Raw genomic sequence first — 25,137 nt, forward strand, 5'->3', positions numbered from 1 at the left:
TGCCACCTGGAGATAAAATGTGCCCCAGGAATTCGACGGTAGTCTGGAAGAATTGGCACTTCTCCAGCTTGGCATACAACTGCTGCTCCCGCAACCGGAGCAGGACCCGGCGCAAATGGGTCAAATGCAAGGCATGGTTCGGGGAATACACTAAAATGTCATCAAGGTAAATCACCACAAAATGGTCCAACATGTCCCGGAACACGTCGTTCATCAGATGTTGAAACACGGCCGGGGCGTTGGTGAGGCCAAATGGCATCACTGTATATTCAAAGTGGCCGTAACGCGTGCCAAACGCTGTCTTCCACTCATCCCCGGCCCGCATCCGGACCAAATTATACGCACTGCGCAAATCGATTTTGGTGAATACCGTTGCCGTCCGCAACCGGTCCATGAGTTCAGGGATCAAGGGCAAGGGGTACCTATTCCGCACTGTGATGGCGTTAAGGCGGCGATAGTCACAGCAGAGGCGAAGATCGCCTGTTTTCTTTTTCACGAACAAAACAGGGGCAGACAAAGGGGACTTGGATGGCCGAATAAATCCCTTGGCCAGATTCTTTTCCACAAACTCCTTGAGAGCCACAAGCTCCGGCTCGGACATGGAGTACAAACGACCAGCCGGGAGCTTGGCGTCAGGGAGCAGGTCAATGGCACAGTCATACGTCCGATGTGGTGGTAGCTGATCCGCCTCTTTTTCGTTGAACACATCGGCGAATTCCTCGAGGCAACGGGGTAATTGAATCGCGGGAACTACTGGGCCGTGGGCTGCGCACACATGTCGGTGATGGTCCACGCACTGCAAACTGGAGAAGGTGACCAAGTTCTGAGACCACACCACCTGTGGGTCATGTGCACGCAGCCATGACAACCCCAACACGAGGGGAAAATGAAGCCCCTTGGTAACATAAAACTGTAGGGCCTCCTCATGAGTTCCGATGCACATCCGCACCGGCAGAGTCTGGAAACGGATGGGACCAGCCAACAAAACCCGCCCATCGATAGTCTCCACAGTTAATGGCGGGGTAACAGGACAAAGGGGCAAGGAATGACGTTGGGCAAAGGCTTCGTCTAAGAAGTTCGTCGTCACCCCCGAATCCACAAGGGCCAACGCGGGGTAAGTCCGAGTCCGTTGCGCGATATGCAAGGTCACCGCAAGCGTCAGGTGTCGAGACGGTCCAAATTCGGGAGTCGTGGAGTCAGACGAAAGTGGGATCCCCGCCCGACCTAGTGTTGCCACCAAGCCGGGCCCCCCTCGTTTCCCGATCGTTCCGGCGACGGAGGACATCCAGACGAAGGCCCCGCCATCGGAGAGTTCAGGGCAGGAACGGGGACACCAGGGGTTGTCTCCTGTAACTGCACAGGGGACGCCATGGGAAGCACGGGAGGGCTGTAGGGTACAGGAACGACGGCAGCCACGGTGCTCCGCCTCTTGTGGGGACAAACGACAGCAAAATGTCCCGGGGCCCCACAATAGAAGCACAACCCAGCTGCCCGCCGACGCCCTCGTTCCTCCGGGGTCTGTCGGGGTCGAGCGTAACTTACGTCCATCGGCTCCCCGGCAGCAACACGATCCATCAAGCGTGGAGGCAGCGCTGGTGAAAAACGTCGGGGCGCAGGGACCGGAGCCGGGGTGCTTACGGTTGACAACCCCCGCCGCGAAACAGGTGTCGGCGGGACGCCTGATGCACGGGGGTTGGACCGTCCCGCTCGACGGACTTCCCTGGCCAACAGCCTGGCCTCTATTGCCAAGCAATGCCGCTCCAAACCGTCCAACGTGCCGGGCATCACCTCATGCACTAAGGCGTCCAACATCGTGTCGGATAGTCCATCTTGAAAGGCCTCGATCAGGGCAGCCTCATTCCACTGGACTTGCCCGGCCAGAGACCTAAAGTCAGCCATATAGTCCACCAGGGGGCGCGAACCCTGGCGTAATTGCTTCAGCGCCCGCGTGGCCGTTTGTTCCTGCACCGGGTCCGCAAATTGGTGATGCAGCAAGTCACAAAAAGCATTGTAGTCCTGGAGTAGCGGATCATCCCGGGCCAGGTAAGGTGCCACCCACGACGCTGCAGGGCCAGCCAATAAACTGCACAGAAACGCCAAAAAAGCTGCACCTGGCTCTGGAACGCAGAAAACAGCCGCCGGTCCCCCCAGAACTTTTCCGGCATCGCCACAAAACATTTCCTTCTGGGCAAAGGTGCTGGAGGTGGTACCACAGGTGCCGCCTGGGGTGGGGCCGCCTGGGACAAAACCTCCACTTGACGTTGTAATAACAAGACTGTCTGGGTCAAGTGAGCAATGTCCCCTCGCAACTCTGCAAAGACAGCCTGCATGTCAGCTGCAGAAACATCCATGGTGACAGGCAAAAACAGGAAGCCGACAAACAAAAGAAGTCCAACCAGGAACCAGCAGCAAAGAGCAAGGAACAAAACAACCAAACCACCCCTCCAAAATGAGCACCAGGTGTCTGGTGGTTGGTGGAGTTTTATTCTGTTCTGTCTGGGTTTTCCCAGACCTCCACACCCACTGAAAAAACAGCCAGACACTCTGGTAAAATCCAAAAGTATTTTATAGCAGGAAAAAATAAGCACAAAGGAAAACCTGTCTTCACAGCAGACAGGTTACAATACGTTACAACAGGGTCCTGATGTCCAGTCAATTTCACAAGCTTCTTGCTGGCACACCCCCCCAAGGTTTCAATAGTCCAAGGCACAAACCAGGATTGTAGCCACCAAAGTTCACAGACAGGTCTCACGAATCTCCAAGATAAAACTCCACAAGCCAGGAAGGGTGGGGCCGCCTTTTATCCTTTCCCAAGCACCACACCCAAACCCAGCTGTGACCTCTAATGCTGGAAATACCTAGCCAATTGAGTTCGTCTCTGATTAGCTCTCCTTTGTCGCATATCTATGATGTCATGAGCATCTTCCCCCCGGGAATCCAGGCTGCTTGCTGGGGAGAGCTCCCCCTGGTGGAACTCTGGCTGTCCTTCTTCTTCAGCCTGGGATTCCGCTTCCTCGTCAGTCTGCACCTCCTGGTCCTCAGCCTCTCCCTCTGAGCTGGAAGCCGACAGCAAATCAGCCATTCCCGGAGGGGTCCCAGGCTGAACCACAACAGTGCTGAGTTAGTTTTCCAGTTGATGTCTGGGTAGTTGAAGTCCCCCATTATTGTCGTGCTGTGTTTGTTGCATATGTCTGTTAGTTGGCATGTGAAGAGGTCGTCCATTGTGTCTGTTTGATTGGGTGGTCTGTAGTATACTCCAATTGTGGTGTTGCTCTTTTTTTCTTTTATGTTGATCCATATGATTTCTAGGGGGTTATCATCTTTGGTTGGATGTAGTTCTGTGGCAGTGTAGTGGTCTTTGATGTATAGTGCAACACCTCCTCCTTTCTTGTTTGACCTGTTCTTCTTGAAGAGGTTGTAACCCATTATCTGTGTGTTCCAGGCGTGTGTTTTGTCCCACCAGGTTTCTGTGATTCCAATTAGATCATATTGGCCCTCGTGTATTAATAATTCCAGTTCATCTTGTTTGTTTCCCAAGCTTTGTGCGTTTGTGTACAGGCATTTTAAATGTTTGTGTTTGTTTGCAGGTAGAAATTTTTTATTCTCAGGTTTGTTTGTAGGCTTGTCCCGTTCCCCTTCCTTGTTTTGTTCAGTGTTTTGTCGTATAGTTTGGTCACCCTCCCCTCTCAGAGCTAGTTTAAAGCCCTCCTGATGAGTTGGGCTAGTCGGTTGCCTAGGAGGTTCTTCCCCGCTCTAGTGAGGTGTAGCCCGTCGCTTGCTAGAAGCCCTTCTTGGAGATAGTGCAGGCCATGATCGAGGAAGCCAAAGTTCTTATGGCGACACCATCCTTTAAGCCAGTGATTTATCTGCGGGATTTTGCGTTCTCTGGCAGGGTGTCGTCCTCTAGTGGGGAGGATGGAAGAAAAAACAACCTGAGCACCTGTTTTTCTGATTGTGTTGCCCAAGTGGTCATAGTCTTTCATAATTTGGTTCATGTCTTTCCCTGTGTCGTTGATTCCCGCATGAATCACCAATAGTGGGTAGTAGTCCGTGGGTTTGAGTATTTTGGTGAGGTTTTCAGTTATGTCAGAGATTTTAGCTCCAGGGAGGCAGCACACCTCTCTAGATTGGTTGTCTGGTCTGCATATGGGAGGCTCAGTTCCCCTGAGGATTGAGTCTCCAATTACCAGTACTCTCCTTTTCTTTTTGGCTGGCTTGGGGTGAGGGAGGTTAGCTTCTGTTGTTGAGGCTTTTGGTGGAGTTGTGTTGTGCTTGGTTCTTGGTGGTTCTTTGTCAGATGTTTGCAGGTTTACTTGTTCCGAGAGTACTGAATATTTGTTGCTTGTAGGCAGTGGGGTTGGGAGGAGGAGGGTTGGAGTTGGTGGAGGCTTGTTTTTTCGTCTTAGGGTGATGTGTGTCCAGCTATTTACTGCTTCTGGGGCGTGGATTCGGCTTAGCTCCTCTGGGGTGTTGGTTTTGTTGGGAGTCTGATGGATTTTCTCATTGTGATGTTGGTGCTTCAGGGTTGTTAGGTTTTTCTCTAGGTTTTCGATTTTTTCCTCAAGTAGCTGGATGAGTTTGCATTTGTTGCAGGTAAAGTTTTGGAGGTTTGAGGGGAGGAGTGAGTACATGGAGCACAAACTGCAGCACACCATGGATTCAGTTCCGTCTTCATCTATGCTTGTTCGGGGAGTGACTTCTGTGTGCATGGTTGGTGTATCTTCTCTCTCTCTCTCTGTGTTGTTCTTTATGTGTGTGGTAGGTTGCAGGGTGGGTGCGGGAGAGTGCAGAGGTGACATGTCTGCTCTTGTTGCTGGGTTGGTGATTTCCTCTGCTTCCCTGGTCAGCAAACCCGGTGTTCTTTTGCCTCGCGGTGAGCTTTTAGCTTCTTCCCAGCATGCACCAGGAGTATGCAAATTACCCCCTGAAGCTCAGATTCTTACGTTCTAGCCGGGCTGGGGCTTCTTCGTACACTGACGTCTGGGGGTTCTGGGGAAACCCCTGCGTCAGCTAGGAGATTAAGGCTTCTTCCGCTGACGTTCCCACTGTCAGCTGTATGCTAGTACGAAGCACCGATGTCAGCTGGACGTTGGGATTGTTGTTGGGGGTTAAAGGAGGCTGCGGATACAAAGCCGGATCACGGAGCGGGTTTGGGCTACTTCCGCTGACGTTCCTACGTCAGCTGTATGCCTGTGCAAGGCTCCGCTGTCAGCTGGGCGTTGGGATTGCTGCTGGGGGTTTGAGGAGGCTGTGGAGCGAGGTCTTGGGTTACTTCCGCTGATGTCAGGGGCTCAGGGGAACCTCCTGCGTCAGCTGTGCGTCGGGAACAAGGCCCTAGCCCTGGTTTACAAGCTTCAGGTGTCTCAAGCCTTAGTTGATAGCTTGGCTGGTAGATATATCTGAAATGTATGTATGTTTGGTTTTTATATTAATGGGTTTTTAATCGTTTTTAGTATTAGATTACTATTGTACACTGTTTTATTGTTGCCGTTAGCCGCTCCGAGTCTCCGGAGAGGGCGGCATACAAATCCAATAAGTAAGTAAGTAAGTAAGTAAGTAAGTAAGTAAGTAAGTAAGTAAGTAAGTAAGTAAGTAAGTAAGTAAATAAATAAATAAGCAAGTAATTTGTGAGCACCTAAATGTCCTTTACCCATGTACAATGACCAATTTTGTATCCTGCAAATTCAATCCTAGGTGGAGGCAGATATTTTTCTCTTTGGGCATGATGAGAATATATCTGCTGAATATAACTCTGCATTGGCAACAGGAAAAGTGTCCATCCTGTAAACACTCGGCTTCATTCAGTTGCCCTCACTGCACCCCGCAAGGGATTATGGGATCATTAAAAGCACATAAATTTTGGACGCAAATTCAACATTGGATTCAGAAGATTTTAAGAAAGACTATTGATCTTAAGCCCGAGATATACCTTCTGGGTATTTTACCAGATAATTTTGATAAAGAAGGGACATATTTAATTATACATATAATTACAGCAGCTAGGATTGTATATGCACAATGTTGGAAATTGAATAGGATACCAACGGAAAGGGAAGTTTTGGGGGAAAATATGGATTGTGCAGAGATGAGAAGATTGACTTTGAAACTTGAAGATAAACCAGACTTGGATTATTATAAAATTTGGGGGAAGTTTTATGATTTGATAGAAAACTAAGAGATATGTATGTATTAGTAAATGGTTAATTTTGGAAAAAATGAAACATGAGAATTTGATTTTAAACTTTGGAAGCCAGATGAGAAAGGCATAGATGAGAAATGGTGGTAGCACTATATAATGATATAACACAAAATTTACTTATTGTTTAGATTTTAAACATATAGAAGTTTATTTTATGAAGTAGGTGATATATTATGAATAGTTTATTTTACTAAAGATATATATATATATATATATATATATATATATATATATATATATATATATATATAGAATTTAGCTATATGATACAACGTTAAAATTTAGATAAGAGAGGTTTATTATTCTTTGCATTGATGTAATGTAACTTTTTATAGTAAGACGGTGAGGAAAAAAATTATTTAGATTTTTAAAATTGATAATGTTGTATAATAATAATAGAAAATTTTAGACGAGGAGAGATAAGAGCCTCCATTGAGGGAGTAATAAGAAAAGTTTATATATGATTGATTTTGAGCATTGTTGTTGTGTTTATATTGTTTTACTTTATGGTGGAGAAAAATAAAAATCTTATACCTGGGGGGGGGGGGAGATGATGATCCTATGCATATGACATCTGTAAGGGGGAATCAAGGGAATGGAAATTACAAACCTGGTATTGTGCATAATCTCTGCATTTTAATCCATATCTTAGTGATGCCACATGTACATACTAAAGTTTATGTCATGATGGAACAATATTTCTTTTAGATCCTGCAGATTCCTGATAATAATACAGTAATGTAGAAGAGAGACATTACATTTTCCTCCTTGTGCAGTGATACTAAATTAAGAAAAAAGAATTCCCCAACAAATTTTACATTTGTTGGTCTCCTTTTCAACAATGCTGCTTCTTGGACTGTCTCTACTACCTACAAGGTTAGATACCCACTGGGGAAATATTTGGAAAAAAGGCTTTCCATCATTTATATGTTTAAAATGAACATTGGGGATGTATTCAGCACTGTGTAAATGTCATAGAATAAATGCAACTCACTTCAGTGGAAAAATATTGTTAATCAGGCATTTCACAAAGTTCTTTAGGAATACAGTGGAACCTCTACTTAAGAACTTAATTTGTTCCGTGACCAGGTTCTTAAGTAGAAAAGTTTGTAAGTAGAAGCAATTTTTCCCATAGGAATCAATGTAAAAGCAAATAATGCGTGCAAACCATTGGGAAAGAAATAAAAGCTCAGAATTTGGGTGGGAGGAGGAGGAAAAAGAGGAGGAGGACAGTTGCTGTTGAAGAAAGAAAGTGAGGTGAGGGGAATCAAAATAATCCAAAACTTTAAGGCTTAAAAAAACAAGAGGGACTGCTCAGAGCGAAGGGATCGGTTTTTTTCTCTGGGCGCTGGCAGAGGTTTAATCCCTCTCCAAGCACCCAGAGAAAGGAAAATGCTTTGTTCGCTCTGGACTGCCAAAGCCTCCTTAAGCGCCACTGAAAGGCTCCTCTGGGAGCCCAGAAAAGCCCAAAATGGCCGGGATTAAAGGGGGAATGGCAGGAAACTGTCCGGGCCTTCGTGCCGCTCTCAAATTTCCTGGGAAAAATTTCCGGGCTCGAGTTCTTAAGTAGAAAATGGTTCTTAAGAAGAGGCAAAAAAATATTGAACACTTGGTTCTTATCTAGAAAAGTTCTTAAGTAGAGGCGTTCTTAAGTAGTGGTACCACTGTATGCATGTTCCGTACATGTCCATATACATATACAGTACATGCAATTTTACTGCAATAAGAATTTGTAACTAAATTCAGGTAAGAAAGTCAGCATCATCAAAATGGTAAGCATCAATCAGATAAATGAGGGAACACTGTATCCTTCCCCCAAGAGTGGGGTAGGAATCGATATTCTGCAGTATCCTTCCCATGGAATGGGGAGAGAATGGGTATTTTGCACTAACCTTCCCCTGGAGTAGAGTGGGAATGAAGATTTTGCAGTATCCTTCCCCTGCCACGCCCACCAAGCCACGCCCACTAAGCCACACCACACCCACCAAGCCACACCCACCAAACTGATAGTTAAAAAAAATTGGATTTCACCACTGATTCCCAGTAATATTAACATTTAAGCCATAGAGGTAATTATTAATTTATAATTATTCATTTAGCAACCCTTCAACATTACAATGGCACTAACAAAAATTAGTTATGACTGGTCCTAATAGTTATGACCACTGCAGGATTCCCAGTCACATAATCAATTTGAGCAAAAGGCAATTGGTATATATGTATAATGGTAGTGGTGTCTCAGGGTCACATGATCACCATTTGTAACTTTCCCAAACATCTTCTGACAAGTAAAGTCAATGAGGGATGAAATATTTGTTTAATGGCTGCATCATTTGTTTAACAACTACAGTGATTCACTTTAGAAAAAGGCTGTAAAATCAGATACAAATCACTTTTTAAAATGTGCTGACAGACTAAAGGGATATTTAGCTCAGATTAGGAGCTGTTTCTTTACTTGCAGGACCTCCTACTGCCACATGAAACCCAGCGACCAATCAGGTCCCACAGAGTTGACGTTCTTCAGGTCTTGTCAACTAAACAATGCTGTTTGGCGGGACCTGGGGAAGTGCCTTCTCTGTGGGGGGGGGCAGCCCTCTGGAATCAGCTCCCCCCTGGAGATTCGCACTGCCCCCACCCTCCTCACCTTTCATAAGAGTCTTAAGACTCATTTATGTCATCAGGCTTGGGCCATCAGATCTTGGAACCTGGTCATTGAATGATTGCATGATTGGGTGTGATTGATTTTAATATTTAGAGGTAGCTATTTAATTTTACTTTAATTGGATTAATGCTATTGTAATTTGCTATTTTTTATATGTTGTAAGACGTCCTGAGTCTTCAGAGAGGGGCAGCATAGAAATCAGATAGATAGATAGATAGATAGATAGATAGATAGATAGATAGATAGATAGATAGATAGATAGATAGATATATGATAGATAGATATATGATAGATAGATAGATAGATAGATAGATAGATAGATAGATAGATAGATAGATAGATAGATAGATAGATAGATAGATAGATAGATAGATAGATAGATAGATACATAGATACATAGATACATAGATAGATAGATCATAATAGTAAAAGCCCAATCATATAATCACTACATTCATACATCAAACATCCCAATCAATTTGTCTCTCAGTTCATTGAGTCATTGATACAGAAGATTTCCTAACTTCTTTCAATTATCCTAAGGTAATACTCTAATAAAACAATGGGGTCAATGTTAAGGGCAGTACTAAATAAAAGGCAAAGTTGTCTGCCAAAACATCATTATTCAGTGCAATTTTTGTACATGAAAATATCTAAAGATGCAGAACTGAGACAAAAAGGAAAGTTAAAAAAAGCACAATAATCTTTACTTAGAGTCTCTTGCTTTCAAGCACCGTGGTCACAATTTACCCATTTTCATTTAGTTGCTCTTTAATGCTGACCATTTACAGCTGCTGTTTACAGTTTTCAATGAAAAGAGCATTCAGAAACACTTAGTCTCTGGTCAACAGAAATAAGCACCAAACAAGCAATTAAACCACAACTTTTTTCACTTGAGACAACTGGAGAAATGCTATTAAAAAGCAATCCAAAGGGCAGTTTAGAAAAACAGCAGAGATAAACACAGAACTCCTTAAAACACCACACAGTAGCAGAAATGCCACAGCATTAAAAGGCCTGAGGCAATATAAAGGACACTGTGAGATTTAAAAAGCTGAAATCCTTCTTCCAGGACACCGATATTCCCCATTTAAGAAAACACCAATGTTGCTCCATTTCTCTTACTTGGTTTGAATTATAGAATTCAGAATTTCTACTTCAAAATATGTGGATCCACTCTTTATAAATGATTTTTTGTACAATCAAGATACATATCAACTATTACAGTGATGGTGAACCTTTTTTTCCCTTGGGTGCTGAAAGAGGATGGGCATGCGCTATCGCATATGTGTGAGTGCCCACACCCATAATTCAATGCCTGGGGAGGGAGAAAACAGCTTCCCCCGCCCCCAACTTCTGGTGGCCCAATACACTCATGTTTCACCCTCCCCAGGCTCCAAAGGTTTTCCTGGAGCTGGGGGGAGTGTAAAAACGCCCTCCCCATCTCTCCAAAGGCTCTCTGGAAGCCAAAAACACTCTACCAGAGCATCTGTGCAAGCCAAAATTCGGCTGGCGGCACACATATGCACATTGGAGTTGAGTTAAGGCAATGGTTCGCGTACCAGCAGATATGGCTCCGCATGCCACCCGTGGCACCTGTGCCATAGGTTCACTATTACATTAATATTTGTCACGCTGAATATTGCCAGCCTCAGAGACATTCAGTAATTAAAGAGTTAACATGTGTGCCTTGTCATTAATCACCTCCCATATTTTATGTAATATCCTGCCTTGTCATTTCCGCCTTCTTGCTCCTGTTATTGTTCTCTGCCTTTAAGACTCCATGATGTAAGTTTTGTTCTTTTGTCTATCCAGACATTGTTTATTTTTTACTTTCATAACAAAAGAAAGCTTGCTTTGAATAGCATGCTTGGAACTCTGAATTCCATCACCTCCGTGGTTTGAAGTTCAAACGGACTTTTACAATCCGTGACAATATTATCATGTACAGCTCGATACAACCTAGAAAAATCTTGCTATCATGATCCTGGGAAGACATACAGTAGCTCTCTGTGGCCAACTCTGTAGTTACCTATTGAGGTAGCAACCCAAGATAGATAACAAATACCATGGAAGAGAAAATCACGGTGGATAGACCATGCAAATCATCACAGCAGGAGGCTCACCTGTGGGCGGGGATGGCCCGTAACCAAACACATCAGTTCCAGGGTCTCCCCTTCACGGATGGTGTACACTCTTTCCGAATACCGCTCTTCCTCAATGTTACAGGCGAGGCCCGAATGGATAATCCTCACTGTGGGTGGGGCTGTAAAGACAAGCAGAAGGAAAACTCATCAGTTGTAATGGACTGTGATAATAATAATAATAATAATAATAATAATAATAATAATAATAATAATAATATTATTATTATTATTATTATTATTATTATTATTATTATTATTTATAGGATTTGTTTGCCGCCCCTCTCCGAGGAATAGGAAGAACATTTGCAATTAAGACAATGAGAAAAGAAATCTGAGTCAAAAGCAAGAAGCATCATTTTAGAAAGCTCTTCAGATTTGACTCTCCCCAGTTCTCTTGAATGTAAAGGCAGAGAAAAACATCCAAATTTGCAAGCTTCTGTTACTATAACCTTACAATGCAAGTAGCGTTAGCATCCAGACTTTTGGTTTCCTAATGCAGACTACCTCATAGTGCTGACATCAGCAAAGAATTTGAAGTAGGAAGACTGGGTGGCGGATATGTACAAGCAACATTTGGAGTACAGTGTTCCCTCGATTTTCACGGGGGCTGCATTCCGAGACCACCCGCGAAAGTTGAATTTCCGCGAAGTAGAGATGCGGAAGTAAATACACTATTTTTGGCTATGAACAGTATCACAAGCCTTCCCTTAACACTTTAAACCCCTAAGTTGCAATTCCCCATTCCCTTAGCAACCATTTAGATTATTACTCACCATGTTTCTTTATTAAAGTTTATTAAAAAAATATTTATTAAAGGTGGACGAAAGTTTGGCGATGACATATGACGTCATCGGGTGGGAAAAACCGTGGTATGGGGGGGGAACCGCAAAGTATTTTTAATTAATATTTTTGAAAAACCGTGGTATAGACTTCGCGAAGTTCGAACCCGCGAAAATCGAGGGAACACTGTACTGTTTTTTATTGTTGTTTGTTTGTTTGTTTGTTTGTTTGATTGATTGATTTCTTTGCCGCCCTTCTCGAGGCAACTCAGGGTGGCGTACAACATTAAATATAACAATATATGAGAAATCTAATAACTATAAAATATGAAAATTTACTAAAACATCTTAAAAGACCCCATGTACATGTTGCTGCTGTTATGGTGGCTATTGTTGTTATATGATTTAGATTAATGGACCAAATGAAACCACTTTGCCACCAAGGAACAGAAACAAATATTTAGTGCCAGAGGCAGAGTAGTAAGTTATAAAGAATTAATACATAATCATACGTTCTGTTGTCAGTAGATAGTCAGACATCTTTTCGGAGTCGCCTATATGGGTGCAATAGATACAATGCTATGTTGGAAAAACCTTAGGAGAATATGCAGCTGTATAGTGGGCAGCGCAAAGAGGCTCGGTGAGACCCTCCCTAGTTTCTCAGGCTATACAGGACATACAGCGAGAATTGTTCTTTCAGACTTGCAAGATTCTGTTAACGTAGCCTTGCAACAAAATAGAATAAGTTCATTTGGTTATATTCCTGTCCGATCTACCTGGTAAGGTTGATAGTAAACTGACATTTCTCTATACAAAGAGGTCTGCTCCCCCACCAAGTATGCCAGGAGCCTGAGTGTGTTTCCTTCTTGTATCACCAAAAATACAAGTGTTGTAGCACCAATAGTAATAAGTTTACACACACACACACACACACACACACACACACACACACACACACAGAGCCCCTAAATAAATATATTCTTGCAGGCTGAAAAAATGCCATGTATTTAGCAATATTGTTTCCCCTGCAAAGTATTAATGGATAAGGGTTGCATTCATCACCATGTTATTAATCTCCAAAATCCCCGAAGGAAACTTTATATTTTTAATTTTAACTCAAGGTATTTTTCCTCTTAATTTACACAAAATTAACTTTTCATTATTCTTCCTTTTTCATTATATATGCTGCTTGAAATGTATTATCTTGCTCATTACACAAGGAAGCGCCTTAATGAGGACAATAAAATTAAGGAGTTGGCATGATGGGATTCATCCTCTTTTCTGTTTTTACACAACCCATAATGAAAAGCTGGCTGCCATTGATGGGACAGACATCATGATTGCCTTTTGCAGATGTAGAGATTACAAGATTCAATCATCATTAAATAAAGTAGGAGCCCTCCACTTGTCTTAATTTCACCAGACAGTTGAATTCTAATCCTTGGGGTGAGGGAAACACAGGATGTGAAACATTAACTAATACTCTATAGAATTTAGAGATAATTTTCAATCCAGGTTTAATGTGGTGAGGATCAAGTGCGCTACAGAAGTTATGTATGGGGGTGGGTGGGTTTTGGTTTATATTGGCCACTGCCAAAAATGCCCAATTAAGAGTTGTTGTTAATCTAGTTGCAAAGTTTCTTCTCCAGTAGTGTTAGTACTGCAAACTAGGGCATACAAAATCTTTGCTAGACCAATTCTCGAATACAGCTCATCTGTCTGGGATCTGCACTCTATATTGGACATTAATACAATTGTGCAGGACCAAGAGGTATTTCAGGAGAACAGTACTCCATTCCTCTGCTCACAATATAATACCTTATGCCACCAGGATTGAAATTTTGGTCTTGGATAACAGTAGCATTGTGTTTCATCCTCTCCAGGCACCAAAGGCTTCCCTGTAACTGGGGGAGGTAAAAATGCCCTCCCCAATCCCCCGGAGGCTCTCTGGAAGCCAAAAACGCCCTCCCAGAACCTCTGTGTGAGCCAAAAATCAGCTGGCAGCCACACACATACACATTGGAGCTGAGCTAGGCCAATGACTCATGTGCCAGCAGATATGGATCTGTGTGCAACCTGTGGCATCCATGCCATACCATAACTGACCTAGAACTACGCCACCTATGGTCTGACCTAAGCGTAGTACACAAAATTGTCTGCTACAATGTCCTACCTGTCAATGATTACTTCAGCTTCAACCACAATAATACACGAGCAAACAATAGATACAAACCCCCCCCCAATAACTTTAACCTTAAACTATCTACTCCATTCCTAAGAGGTTTGTAAGGGGTGTGCATAAGTGCACCAGCGTGTCTACCATCTGTCCTTTTGTTCCCATGCATTCATACCCATTTCCTGAGTTTATGTCCATGTTTATACTTATACTTGTTATTAACTAAAATAAAATAAAAATAAATCAATAACAAATAAATAAATCTCAAAACTAAGGAGAAATTTCCTGACAGTTAGAACTAAACAGTGGAACAGCTTGCCTCCAGAAGTTGTGAATGCTCCAAAACTGGAAGTTTTCAAGAAGATGTTGGACAACCACTTGTTTGAAATAGTGTAGGGTTTCCTGCCTAAGCAATGGGTTGGAATAGAAGACCTCCAAAGTCCCTTCCAACTCTGTTGTTGTTCTTATTGCTGCTGCTGCTGCTGTTATTAATAATATTTTTAAAAATCTACCCAAACTGCTTATTTTTAAAATGTCAGCTAGGGATTAAAACCAGGACATTTAGCAATCCCTGGCTAAGCCATATTTCATGTTTGGTATGTATGTGCTGTATGGTTTTTAATTGTCGGGGTTTTTATATATTTTTTATTGTTACACTGTTTCTTATTACTGTTGTGAGCCACCCCAAGTCTTCGGAGAGGGGCGGCATACAAATCTAAATAATAATAATAATAATAATAATAATAATAATAATAATAATAATATCTAAAAATTGAGCTGCAATGACTCTGGCATAAGCCCGTGAAAGTGGTCCCAGTGGTACTTGGCACGCTGGGCGCTGGGCCAAAGGATCTCAGCGGACATTTGAAAACCATTGGAATTGACAAAATCTCCATCTGTCAGTTGCAAAAGGCCGCTTTACTGGGATCGGCAAACATAATTCGCCGCTACATCACGCAGTCCTAGGTGCTTGGGAAGCGCCCGACTGGTGATGAAATACAAAATCCAGCATAGTGATCTCGTTTGCTGTGTTGTACTGATAATAATAATAATAATAATAATAATAATAATAATAATAATAATAATAATAATAAGCCATTATAAAATAATAGTGGAGTTAACTACTGCTCAAGTTACAGCTTGAAATAACTACAGAAAAACCTGGTGAAAAAGTCCCTTGATGTGCCATAGAAAGATGGTTGGGAAGATGATACCTAATAATAATATCTGTCCTGCGACTGAGAAAACATGAAGCATCAATCAAAGCATTGCAACAGCATCTGGGGAGTGAATGAGCCAGGTGGTAGAGAAGGTGAGAACAGACAGGCTTGGTGGAAAACTTCAATATTCAGATTGGTCCACAGAGGTATATAATGTGCCACAAACAATCTGCCAGAAACAGTATGCTCACTTTTAGACTTCTTGATGCTCTCTGAGCTTGTTTGTTTGTTTGCACACCTCATTTCCTAATTTGATAACTTCATCAGAGTGAGTAAGTATACAGAGAAGGTTATCTGCTGGACCACCTTTCAGCCTTCAGGGCCACAAGCCAGAGTCAGAAACGCCAAAGATCACAGCCAGGTCCCAGGACTCCCAAAGATAATACTCCACAATACAGGAAGGGTGGGTCTGCCTTTTCAGCCTTTCTGGGGAGAACCACACCCAAACCCAGCTGTTGCCTATTTAGGGCTGGAAATACCTGGCTAATTGTCCCCTTCATTGTGCTGCTCTTCTCTGCCTGAGATCGATGATGGCTTGTGCATTTTCATCCAAGGACTCCAGGCTGCTTGCTGGGGAGAGCTCCACCCCGGGGGACTCAGGCTGTTCTCCCTCTCCCTCGGCCTGATATTCCTCCTCCCCATCTGCCTGTGCCTCCTCCTCCTCCTCCTGTTCCTCATCCTCCCCCTCTGAGCATGGAGCTGGCAGAGGTTCAGCCGTTCCCTGAGGAGCCTCAGACGGAATCACAACACCCCCCAAGAGCCAAGGATTGATGTTGATATAGTCTTTAGGAAGCAATAGCCACAGCCACTCGGTCTTGTGTGGATTAAATCTAAGATGTGCAGATCATTGCCTAGTTGGGTAATGATACTTCTGCAAGTAAATATCCAACTCAGAGAATACCAAGAACTCCATAGTTCAGTCCTGTACTACAAATATTCTCTTCTATTATTCTCACCCTTTTCTTCTGAGTTTCTGTCCCCCACTTGACTAAAAAATATAATAGAAATCGGACTGGATTTCTGAACTCTGCAAACAAGCCAAGCATCATAATAGAGGACAACAATGTACAGTATTATTTGATTCAGGCTTCTGTGGTCAAAATTTGAAAACCCATAAAATATTCTGAATTATGCATTTGAAAATGAGTATGTGCTATATGGAAAGTTGCACAAAACAAGAAAATGTAAACATCCAAACAGGGAAAAATAAGAAAAAATAACTTCTGAGGAATCACTAAAATTACTACTAATTCAAGGGAACCAGAGCAGCTGATGAAATCTAGCTCAAGAATACTCATCTTTGAGTTGACTTTTTCAAAAAATATCCTTCTAATTTATTCATTACCTCTAATTAAGGACAATTCAGATGACATCAATCTCAAAATGTTAAGCAGGGTTAGGACTTGTTAGGGCTTATATAGGAGAACAATTTCAGAGTGGTGGGTTAGGATGCAAAGTGCAAAAATACCTTAGAAAAAAGACATTTTTTGGTACCATTGCAAAGAAAAAAGGCAACTTAGATATTTCTATATCTATACATACTATACATAACATAAGGAATCTTTGTGACCATATGACAGGCAACTGTGTCCTCTTTGCTGATGATGTTAAACTATTTAATACCACCAACAGAGCTGCTATCCATCAGAAGGACCTTGGCTATGTAGCTGAATGGTCTAACAACTGGCAACTTCAAATTTCAACCAACAAATGCTCTTTGTTACACATTGGTAAAAAGAATTAGAATACTAAATATAAACTTGGTGAAAATGAACTTGTAGATGACCCTCCCTCTGTCAATGACCTCCGAGTACTCATATCCAATGACCTAAGTGCTAGAGTCCACTGTAAAAAAAGCATTAAGAGTTGTTAATCTTATCTTACGTAGCTTCTTTTTCTAGAAACATTGAACTGCTAACCAAAGCATATAAAACATTTGTCAGACCAATTCTAGAATACAGCTCACCTGTATGGAACCCGCATTGTATATCAGACATTAATACAATTGAAAGAGTCCAGAAATATTTCACAAGAAGAGTCCTTCACTCCTCCCCTCGCAACAAAATACCTTATTCCACCAGACTTGAAATACAGTGATCCCCCGCTCGTTGCGAGGGTTCCGTTCCAGGACCCCCCGCAACGAGCGGGTTTTCGCGAAGTAGCGCTGCGGAAGTAAAAACACCATCTGCGCATGTGCAGATGGTGTTTTTAACTTCCGCAGCGCTAGCGAGGAGCCGAAGATTGGGGGTGGCGCGGGTGTTTTAAAACGTCGCCGCCGACATGGGGGGCTCGCTAGCACCCCCCCCGAACCTCCAACCCGGGTTTGGGGGGGTGCTAGCAAGCCCCCCATGTCGGCGGCGACGTTTTAAAACACCCGCGCGGCTTTCCAATGAGTCCCGAAGACAAATGCGGAAGTTTGACGTTTGTCTTCGGGACTCATTGGAAAGCTCCGATCGTTTTAAAGCAGGCGCGTCGTTCTCCGCTGACTCCTAAAGCGGGGAAGTTCGCCAGGAGTCAGCGGAGAACGGCGCAACTGTTTTAAAATGATCGGAGCTTTCCAATGAGTCCCGAAGACAAACGTCAAACTTCCGCGTTTGTCTTCGGGACTCATTGGAAAGCCGCGGGGGTGTTTTAAAACGTTGCCGCCGACATGGGGGGCTTGCTAGCACCCCCCAAACCCGGGTTGGGGGTTCGGGGGGGTGCTAGCGAGCCCCCCATGTCGGCGGGGATGTTTTAAAACACCCGCGGGGCTTTCCAATGAGTCCCGAAGACAAACACGGAAGTTTGACGTTTGTCTTCGGGACTCATTGGAAAGCTCCGATCATTTTAAAACAGTTGCGCCGTTCTCCGCTGACTCCTGGCAAACTTCCCGGGCGAAGGGCGAAGGGCGGGCGAGCGGGTGCTGGGGGGGACTTCGCCCTCCCGCCAGCAAGAGGGGGAAGACCCAGGGAAGCCGCCCAGCAGCTGATCTGCCGGGCGCCATCTACGCATGCGTGCCCATAGAAAAAAGGGCACGCATGCGCAGATGGTGTTTTGACTTCCGGGTTCAAAAATCGCAAATTACCCTGTTCGCAATGGTCGGGGACGCAATAACCGGGGGATCACTGTACTGTGATTAGACAATTTACAACAACGTCGCCTCCAATCTGATCTAAATACAGTTTATAAAATCATATACCAAAATGTCCTTCCTGTTAGTGACATCTTAACCTTCAACCGCAACAACACACGAGCACATAATAGATACAGACTAAATGTAAACTGCTCCAAACTAGGCTGCAGACTTCAGCAGTGATAGAGTGATCAACACCCAGAATGTACTACCTGACTGTGGTTTCTTCCCCAAATCCCCAAATCTTTAACTTTAGATCATCTACAGTCGACTTCTCCCCTTTTCTAAAAGGTTTGTAAGGTGTGTGCATAAGCACACCATTGTGCCTACCATCCCTGTTAGTGATGGGCGAACTGAACCCGCACAATTCGGGACCATACCAAATTTTGCAGTGTTTGGTATGCCGAACACAAACCCGATTTTTTTTCAAACTTCGGACAAAGTTCGGGGTCGTGTTCAGTGTTCAGAGCTTTGACGTAATCAGCAGGTTGCTAAGGACGCCAAGGTGATCACTTCCTGGATTCCATGGAATCAAGGAAGTGATCACCTTGGCGTCCTTAGCAACCTGCCGGTGATGTCAAAGCTCCGCCACCGGAATCTCTTCGTGGGAGGGATTCCCCGTTTGGGTTTGAGTTCGGTTCGGGTTCGGCCGAATTTTGCGTAAAGTTCGTCCGAACTTGCCGAACCCGAACACCGTTGGGTTTGCCCATCACTAGTCCCTGTCCTACTGTCCTATTCTCCTTTTTTAATCATTAGTCTACTTATGTTATGCTTATAAAAACTACTATCTTATACTTGTTCAACAAATACATTTATTTGTTTGTTTGTTTGTTTGTTTGTTTATTTGTTTGTTTGTTTGATTTGTATACCACCCCTCTCCATAGACTCGGGGCAGCTCCCAGCAACAATAAAACAATGTACAACAAATCTAATAATTTTAAAAAGACTAAAACCCCCATTGTTAAAAGCAAACATTCACACAACCATACCATGCGTAAACTGTATAGGCCCAGGGGAGATGTCTCAGTTCCCCTATGCCTGAAAGCAGAGATGGGTTTTAAGGAGTTTGCGAAAGGCAGGGAGGGTGGGGGCAGTTCTAATCTCGGGGGGTGCTGGTTCCAGAGGGTCGGGGCCACCACAGAGAAGTCTCTTCCCCTGGGTCCTGCCAAACGACATTGTTTAGTTGACAGGACCCGGAGAAGGCCAACTCTGTGGGGCCTAATCGGTCACTGGGATTCGTGCGGCAAAAGGCGGTCCCGGAGATATTCTGGTCCGATGCCATGAAGGGCTTTATAGGTCATAACTAACACTTTTAATTGTGACTGGAAACTGATCGGCAACCAATGCAAACTGCGGAGTGTTGGTGTAACATGGGCATACCTCGGGAAGCCCATGATTGCTATCACAGCTGCATTCTGCACGATCTGAAGTTTCCAAACACTTTTCAAAGGTAGCCCCATGTAGAGAGCATTGCATTAGTCGAACCTCGAGGTGATGAGGGCATGGGTGACTGTGAGCAGTGAGTCCCGGTCCTGGGCAAACGTCCCCCTCTCCACAACTGAAAGATGGTTCTCTAATGTGAGCTGTAGATCGAGGAGGATGCCCAAGTTGTGGACCCTCTCTGAGGGGGTCAATAATTCTCCCCCCAGGGTTATGGACGGACAGATGGAATTGTCCCTGGAAGGCAGAACCCACAGCCACTCCGTCTTATCCAAGTTGAGTTTGAGTCTGTTGACACCCATCCAGACCCTAACAGCCTCCAAGCAGCGGCACATAACTTCCACTGCTTCGTTGACTGGACATGGGGTGGAGATGTACACCTGGGTATCATCAGCATACTGATATACATACATACATACATACATACATACATACATACATACATACATACATACATACATACATAGAAATTAATTTCCAATCATCTAGAATCAAGCTAATTTCAAAGGCATCTTTATCTTGCTGATGAAACAAGTACATTCCTTTTAATTATAATGTTGAAAATAGCATTTTCATTAAGAAGCAAAAAGTATAAACAATATCAGATTCCCTATTCCTAGTCTCAGCATTAGAACACTTAGCTTTGAAACTCAGCACTTTCATCCCAGGTGGATAAAGGCGGATTGTTGCAACTAAAGGGGAAATTGCCTAATGCCTACACCAGAGGATAATGCTTATTGCAGAACTTTTAGATTGAGTCCCAGTAGGAAAAAGCAAAACTGAGCAAAAATCTAGCAAATGAGTTTGGAGCCGTGACTGCATTCATTTTACATTGGATCTAAATCAAGAGATAGAATATAGGTAGTTCTCGAATTACGACCCTGATTGAGCCCAAAATTTCTGTTGCTAAGTGAGATATTTAAGTGAATGTTGACTCATTGTATGGCATTTCTTGCCACAGTTCTGAAGTGAATCACTGCAGTTGTTAAGTTACTGACACAGTTGACTTTGCAATTACATGATCCTGGGTCATTGCAACTATAATAAATATGAGACAATTGTCAAATGTCTGAATTCCGATCACGTGACTATGGGGGATGCTACAACAGTTATAAGTGTGAAATGCAACTAAAACTCAGTGCTGTTTTAACTTTGAATGGTCACTAAATGAACTGTTGTAAGTAAAAAATTACCTGTACAGTGGTACCTCTATTATTATTATTATTATTTATTCGATTTGTATGCCGCCCCTCTCCGAAGACTCGGGGCGGCTCACAACATGTAAAACAAATCATAAATAATCCAACAGTTTTTAAAATGTTTAAAGATTTAAAAGACCCCATATACTAACAGACATACACACACGCATACCATATATAAATTAAACATGCCCAGGGGGAGATGTTTCAATTCCCCCATGCCTGACGACAAAGGTGGGTTTTAAGGAGTTTACGGAAGGCAGGAAGAGTAGGGGCAATCCTAATCTCCGGGGGGAGTTGGTTCCATAGGGCCGGTGCCGTCACAGAGAAGGCTCTTCCCCTGGGGCCCGCCAACCGACATTGTTTAGTTGACGGGACCCGGAGAAGACCCACTCTGTGGGACCTAATCGGCCGCTGGGATTCGTGCGGCAGTAGGCGGTCTCGGAGATATTCTGGTCCAGTGCCATGAAGGGCTTTAAAGGTCATAACCAACACTTTGAATTGTGACCGGAAATTGATCGGCAGCCAATGCAGACTGCGGAGTGATGGAGAAACATGGGCATACCTAGGTAAGCCCATGACTGCTCTCGCAGCTGCATTCTGCACGATCTGAAGTTTCCGAACACTTTTCAAAGGTAGCCCCATGTAGAGAGCATTACAGTAGTCGAACCTCGAGGTGATGAGGGCATGAGTGACTGTGAGCAGTGAGTCCCGGTCCAGATAGGGCCGCAACTGGTGCACCAGGCGAACCTGGGCAAACGCCCCCCTCGCCACAGCTGAGAGATGTTTTTCTAATGTGAGCTGTGGATCGAGGAGGACGCCCAAGTTGCGGACCCTCTCTGAGGGGGTCAATAATTCCCCCCCCCCCAGGGTAATGGACGGATAAATGGAATTGTCCTTGGGAGGCAAAACCCACAGCCACTCCGTCTTATCCGGGTTGAGCTTGAGTCTGTTGACACCCATCCAGGCCCCAACAGCCTCCAGGCACCGGCACATCACTTCCGCCGCTTCGTTGACTGGGCATGGGGTGGAGATGTAGAGCTGGGTATCATCCGCATATTGATGATACCTCACCCCATGTCCTTGGATGATCTCGCCCAGCGGTTTCATGTAGATGTTGAATAGCAGGGGGGAGAGGACCGACCCCTGAGGCACCCCACAAGGGAGAAACCTAGGAGTCGACCTCTGGCCCCCCACTAACACCGACTGCGACCGGCCAGAGAGGTAGGAGGAGAACCACTGAAGCACAGTGCCTCCCACCCCCAACCCCTCCAACCGGTGCAGAAGGATACCATGGTCGATGGTATCGAAAGCCGCTGAGAGGTCAAGGAGCACCAGGACAGAGGATAAACCCCTGTCCCGGGCCCGCCAGAGATCATCCATCAACGCGACCAAAGCGGTTTCCGTGCTGTAACTGGGCCTGAAACCCGACTGCCGGGGACCTAGATAATCGGCTTCTTCCAAGGACCGCTGGAGCTGGAGCGCCACCACCTTCTCGACAACCTTCCCCATAAAGGGAAGGTTGGAGACTGGACGATAGTTGTTAAGCACAGCTGGGTCCAGGGAGGGCTTCTTGAGGAGGGGGCGCACGAGCGCTTCTTTATAGAGAGATGGAAAAACTCCCCTCCCCAAGGAGGCGTTGGTAATCTCCTGGGCCCAGCTCCGTGTCACCTCCCTGCTGGCCGAAACCAACCAGGAGGGACACGGATCCAGTAAGCAGGTGGCGGAACTCACAGCTCCAATGGCCTTGTCCACTTCATCAGGTGTCACCAGATCAAACTCTTCCCAGACAGGTGGACAAGTACCTAAGAACGCCTGTACTTACGAACTTTTCTAGATAAGAACTGGGTGTTCAAGATTTGTTTGCCTCTTCTCAAGAACCATTTCCCACTTACAAACCCTAGCCTCCAAAACTGTAACCGGAAAAGGCAGGGAAAAGCCTCCGTGGTACCTCTCTAGGAATCTCCAGGGAGGAAACAGGGCCTCCACTCTCCCTATGGTTTCTCCAATCACACACATTATTTGCTTTTACACTGATTCCTATGGGAAAAATTGCTTCTTCTTATAAACTTTTCTACTTAAGATCCTGTCACAGAACAAATTAAGTTTGTAAGCAGAGGTACCACTGTACACATAGAATTGATACACACATCAATACATAGAAGTGGGCAGAAGTAACAAACTGAATTTTAACCATAGATGCAGAGTAAAGGCTCAAGCAATTGAACCTGATTTTGCAAAGGTAGGGGGAAAAAGTAGCATCACTTTGAACAACTATCTATGACTCTGTAAAACTGTGATGGTGAACAAAGGGTACATGTACTATAGGTGGCATGCGGAGCCATATCTGAGGACACGCAAGGCGTTGCCCTATGTTGGCTCCAGCACACATGGTCAGCTGATTTTCAACTTTCTGGAGGGTGGGGGAGGCCATTTTTACCCTCCCTAGGCTTTAGGAAAGTCTCTGAACCCTGTGGATGGTGAAAAACAGACCCAACAGGCCTACCAGAAGTTTGGAAACAAACATCCGGGAGGCCTGTTGGACCGTTTTTTGCCCTCCCCAGGATGGGGAGAAAGTTGAAGCCTGGGTAGAGTGAAAAATGGTTTCTGGTAGGTCCCTTGGGCCCATTTTTTTGCCATCCACAGGCTCCGGAGGCTTTCCTAAAGCCTGAGGAGGACAAAACACGGCCCAATGGGCCTATCGGAAGTCCAGAGGCTTCAATGAAGCCTGGACGCATACACAAGGGCTAGCATAGGGGTGTGTGTGCATGCATGCGTGTGGGGGGCACTTTATTATGGGTGTTGACACACATACATGCACAGTGTTTTAGCATTCGAGCAAAAAAAAAAAAGAGTTCACCGTTACTGGTATAAAACAAACAAGATTTTAGTTTAAGTTTAAGTTTAATCAGATTTGTATGCCGCCCCTCTCCGCAGACTCGGGGCGGCTCACAGCAACAGCAATACAAGACAAATCCAATATTAAATTAATTTTAAGAACACCACAAGTTAAAAACCAATCATACACACTAGCATACCATACACAAATTTTATAAGCCTAGGGGGAAGGAACATGTCAATTCCCCCATGCCTGACGACAGAGGTGGGTTTTAAGGAGCTTACGAAAGGCTAGGAGGGTGGGGGCAACTCTGATATCTGGGGGGAGTTGATTCCAGAGGGTCGGGCCGCCACAGAGAAGGATTTTAATGAACTAGCTTTAAAAACAGATTATCTATATTGCACAATGAACAGATGATTGAACTGTACATTTGAATTAGCTGAATGTTTTATTTTATATTAGATTTGTCACCAGAATAAAAGATTCCTATTAGACTTGAACACTGTATTTTCATCTCATTTGCAATCTTTTTTTTTTTTATTGTCCAATGTTTTGGCACCTGCCAGGCGTTCAAACAAATTCACTTCTAATAAATACTTTTTGAATAACTGTAAACTTAAAAAACAAAACAAAACTGCATCTACAGTAATTCCCACAACATCTGATCTTTTTTGTATCGGATCTCAGAAATGCTTTTCTCCAAACATTAAGATTCAACGAGAGGAATCTAAATTAAAATGCTACATGGATGACGGAGTACTAACCATTATGCAACTTCAACATGCAATAAAACAGCTGATGAAAACAATTAAAAGGGTTTGCTAAGTTCTCAGGGTATAAAATTAGCATACAGAAAAAAAGAGATAATAATGGGACAATTAACCCACAAAGAAGAAACTTTTGTTAGGGCAATCCAACTAGGAAAAACCACAGTAAAATACTTGGAGCTGCATTTGATATATTTCAAAATAACCAACCCACATTATTTTTTAAACAAAATTAGAAAAACATATAGGGTTTCCCCAGTGATGGGGTCCTACAGGTACAGACAAGTATGCAGAGCTGGTAGAAACATTTGTATTTATTTTTTTCCCCCTTCTGGGTATCTTTCGTATCACAGTAAATGAGGTTGAATGTTTATAATTTTAGAAGACCTATGCATGCATGTGTGTGCGTACATACACTTTATATAGTAGATAATCTATATTTTTGTGTGCCTGTGTGTAAAATGTATGTACACATATGGCATATATACATAGAATTAAATAGTATAATTTGGATGTTCGGTAATAGTAAATAGATAGAGAAATTGTTTCTCTCTGAGGCGAGGAGAAGCCAGGCACCCTATCCCTAACCCAAACCCT

General features: G+C 43.9%; 1 protein-coding gene across 1 annotated transcript in view; it reads right to left on the reverse strand.

The window, feature by feature from the left end:
- The window catches only part of MDGA2 (MAM domain containing glycosylphosphatidylinositol anchor 2), a 574,798-nt gene that overhangs the window by 458,472 nt on the left and 91,189 nt on the right, over positions 1-25,137 (reverse strand). Inside the window, exon 2 of the mRNA XM_070738239.1 lies at positions 10,988-11,127. Coding sequence (XP_070594340.1) covers positions 10,988-11,127 — 140 coding nt within the window. The remainder of the gene's footprint in view (positions 1-10,987; positions 11,128-25,137) is intronic.

This window comes from Erythrolamprus reginae, chromosome 1, assembly GCF_031021105.1.
Source record: "Erythrolamprus reginae isolate rEryReg1 chromosome 1, rEryReg1.hap1, whole genome shotgun sequence".
Classification (NCBI taxonomy): Eukaryota; Metazoa; Chordata; class Lepidosauria; order Squamata; family Dipsadidae; genus Erythrolamprus; species Erythrolamprus reginae.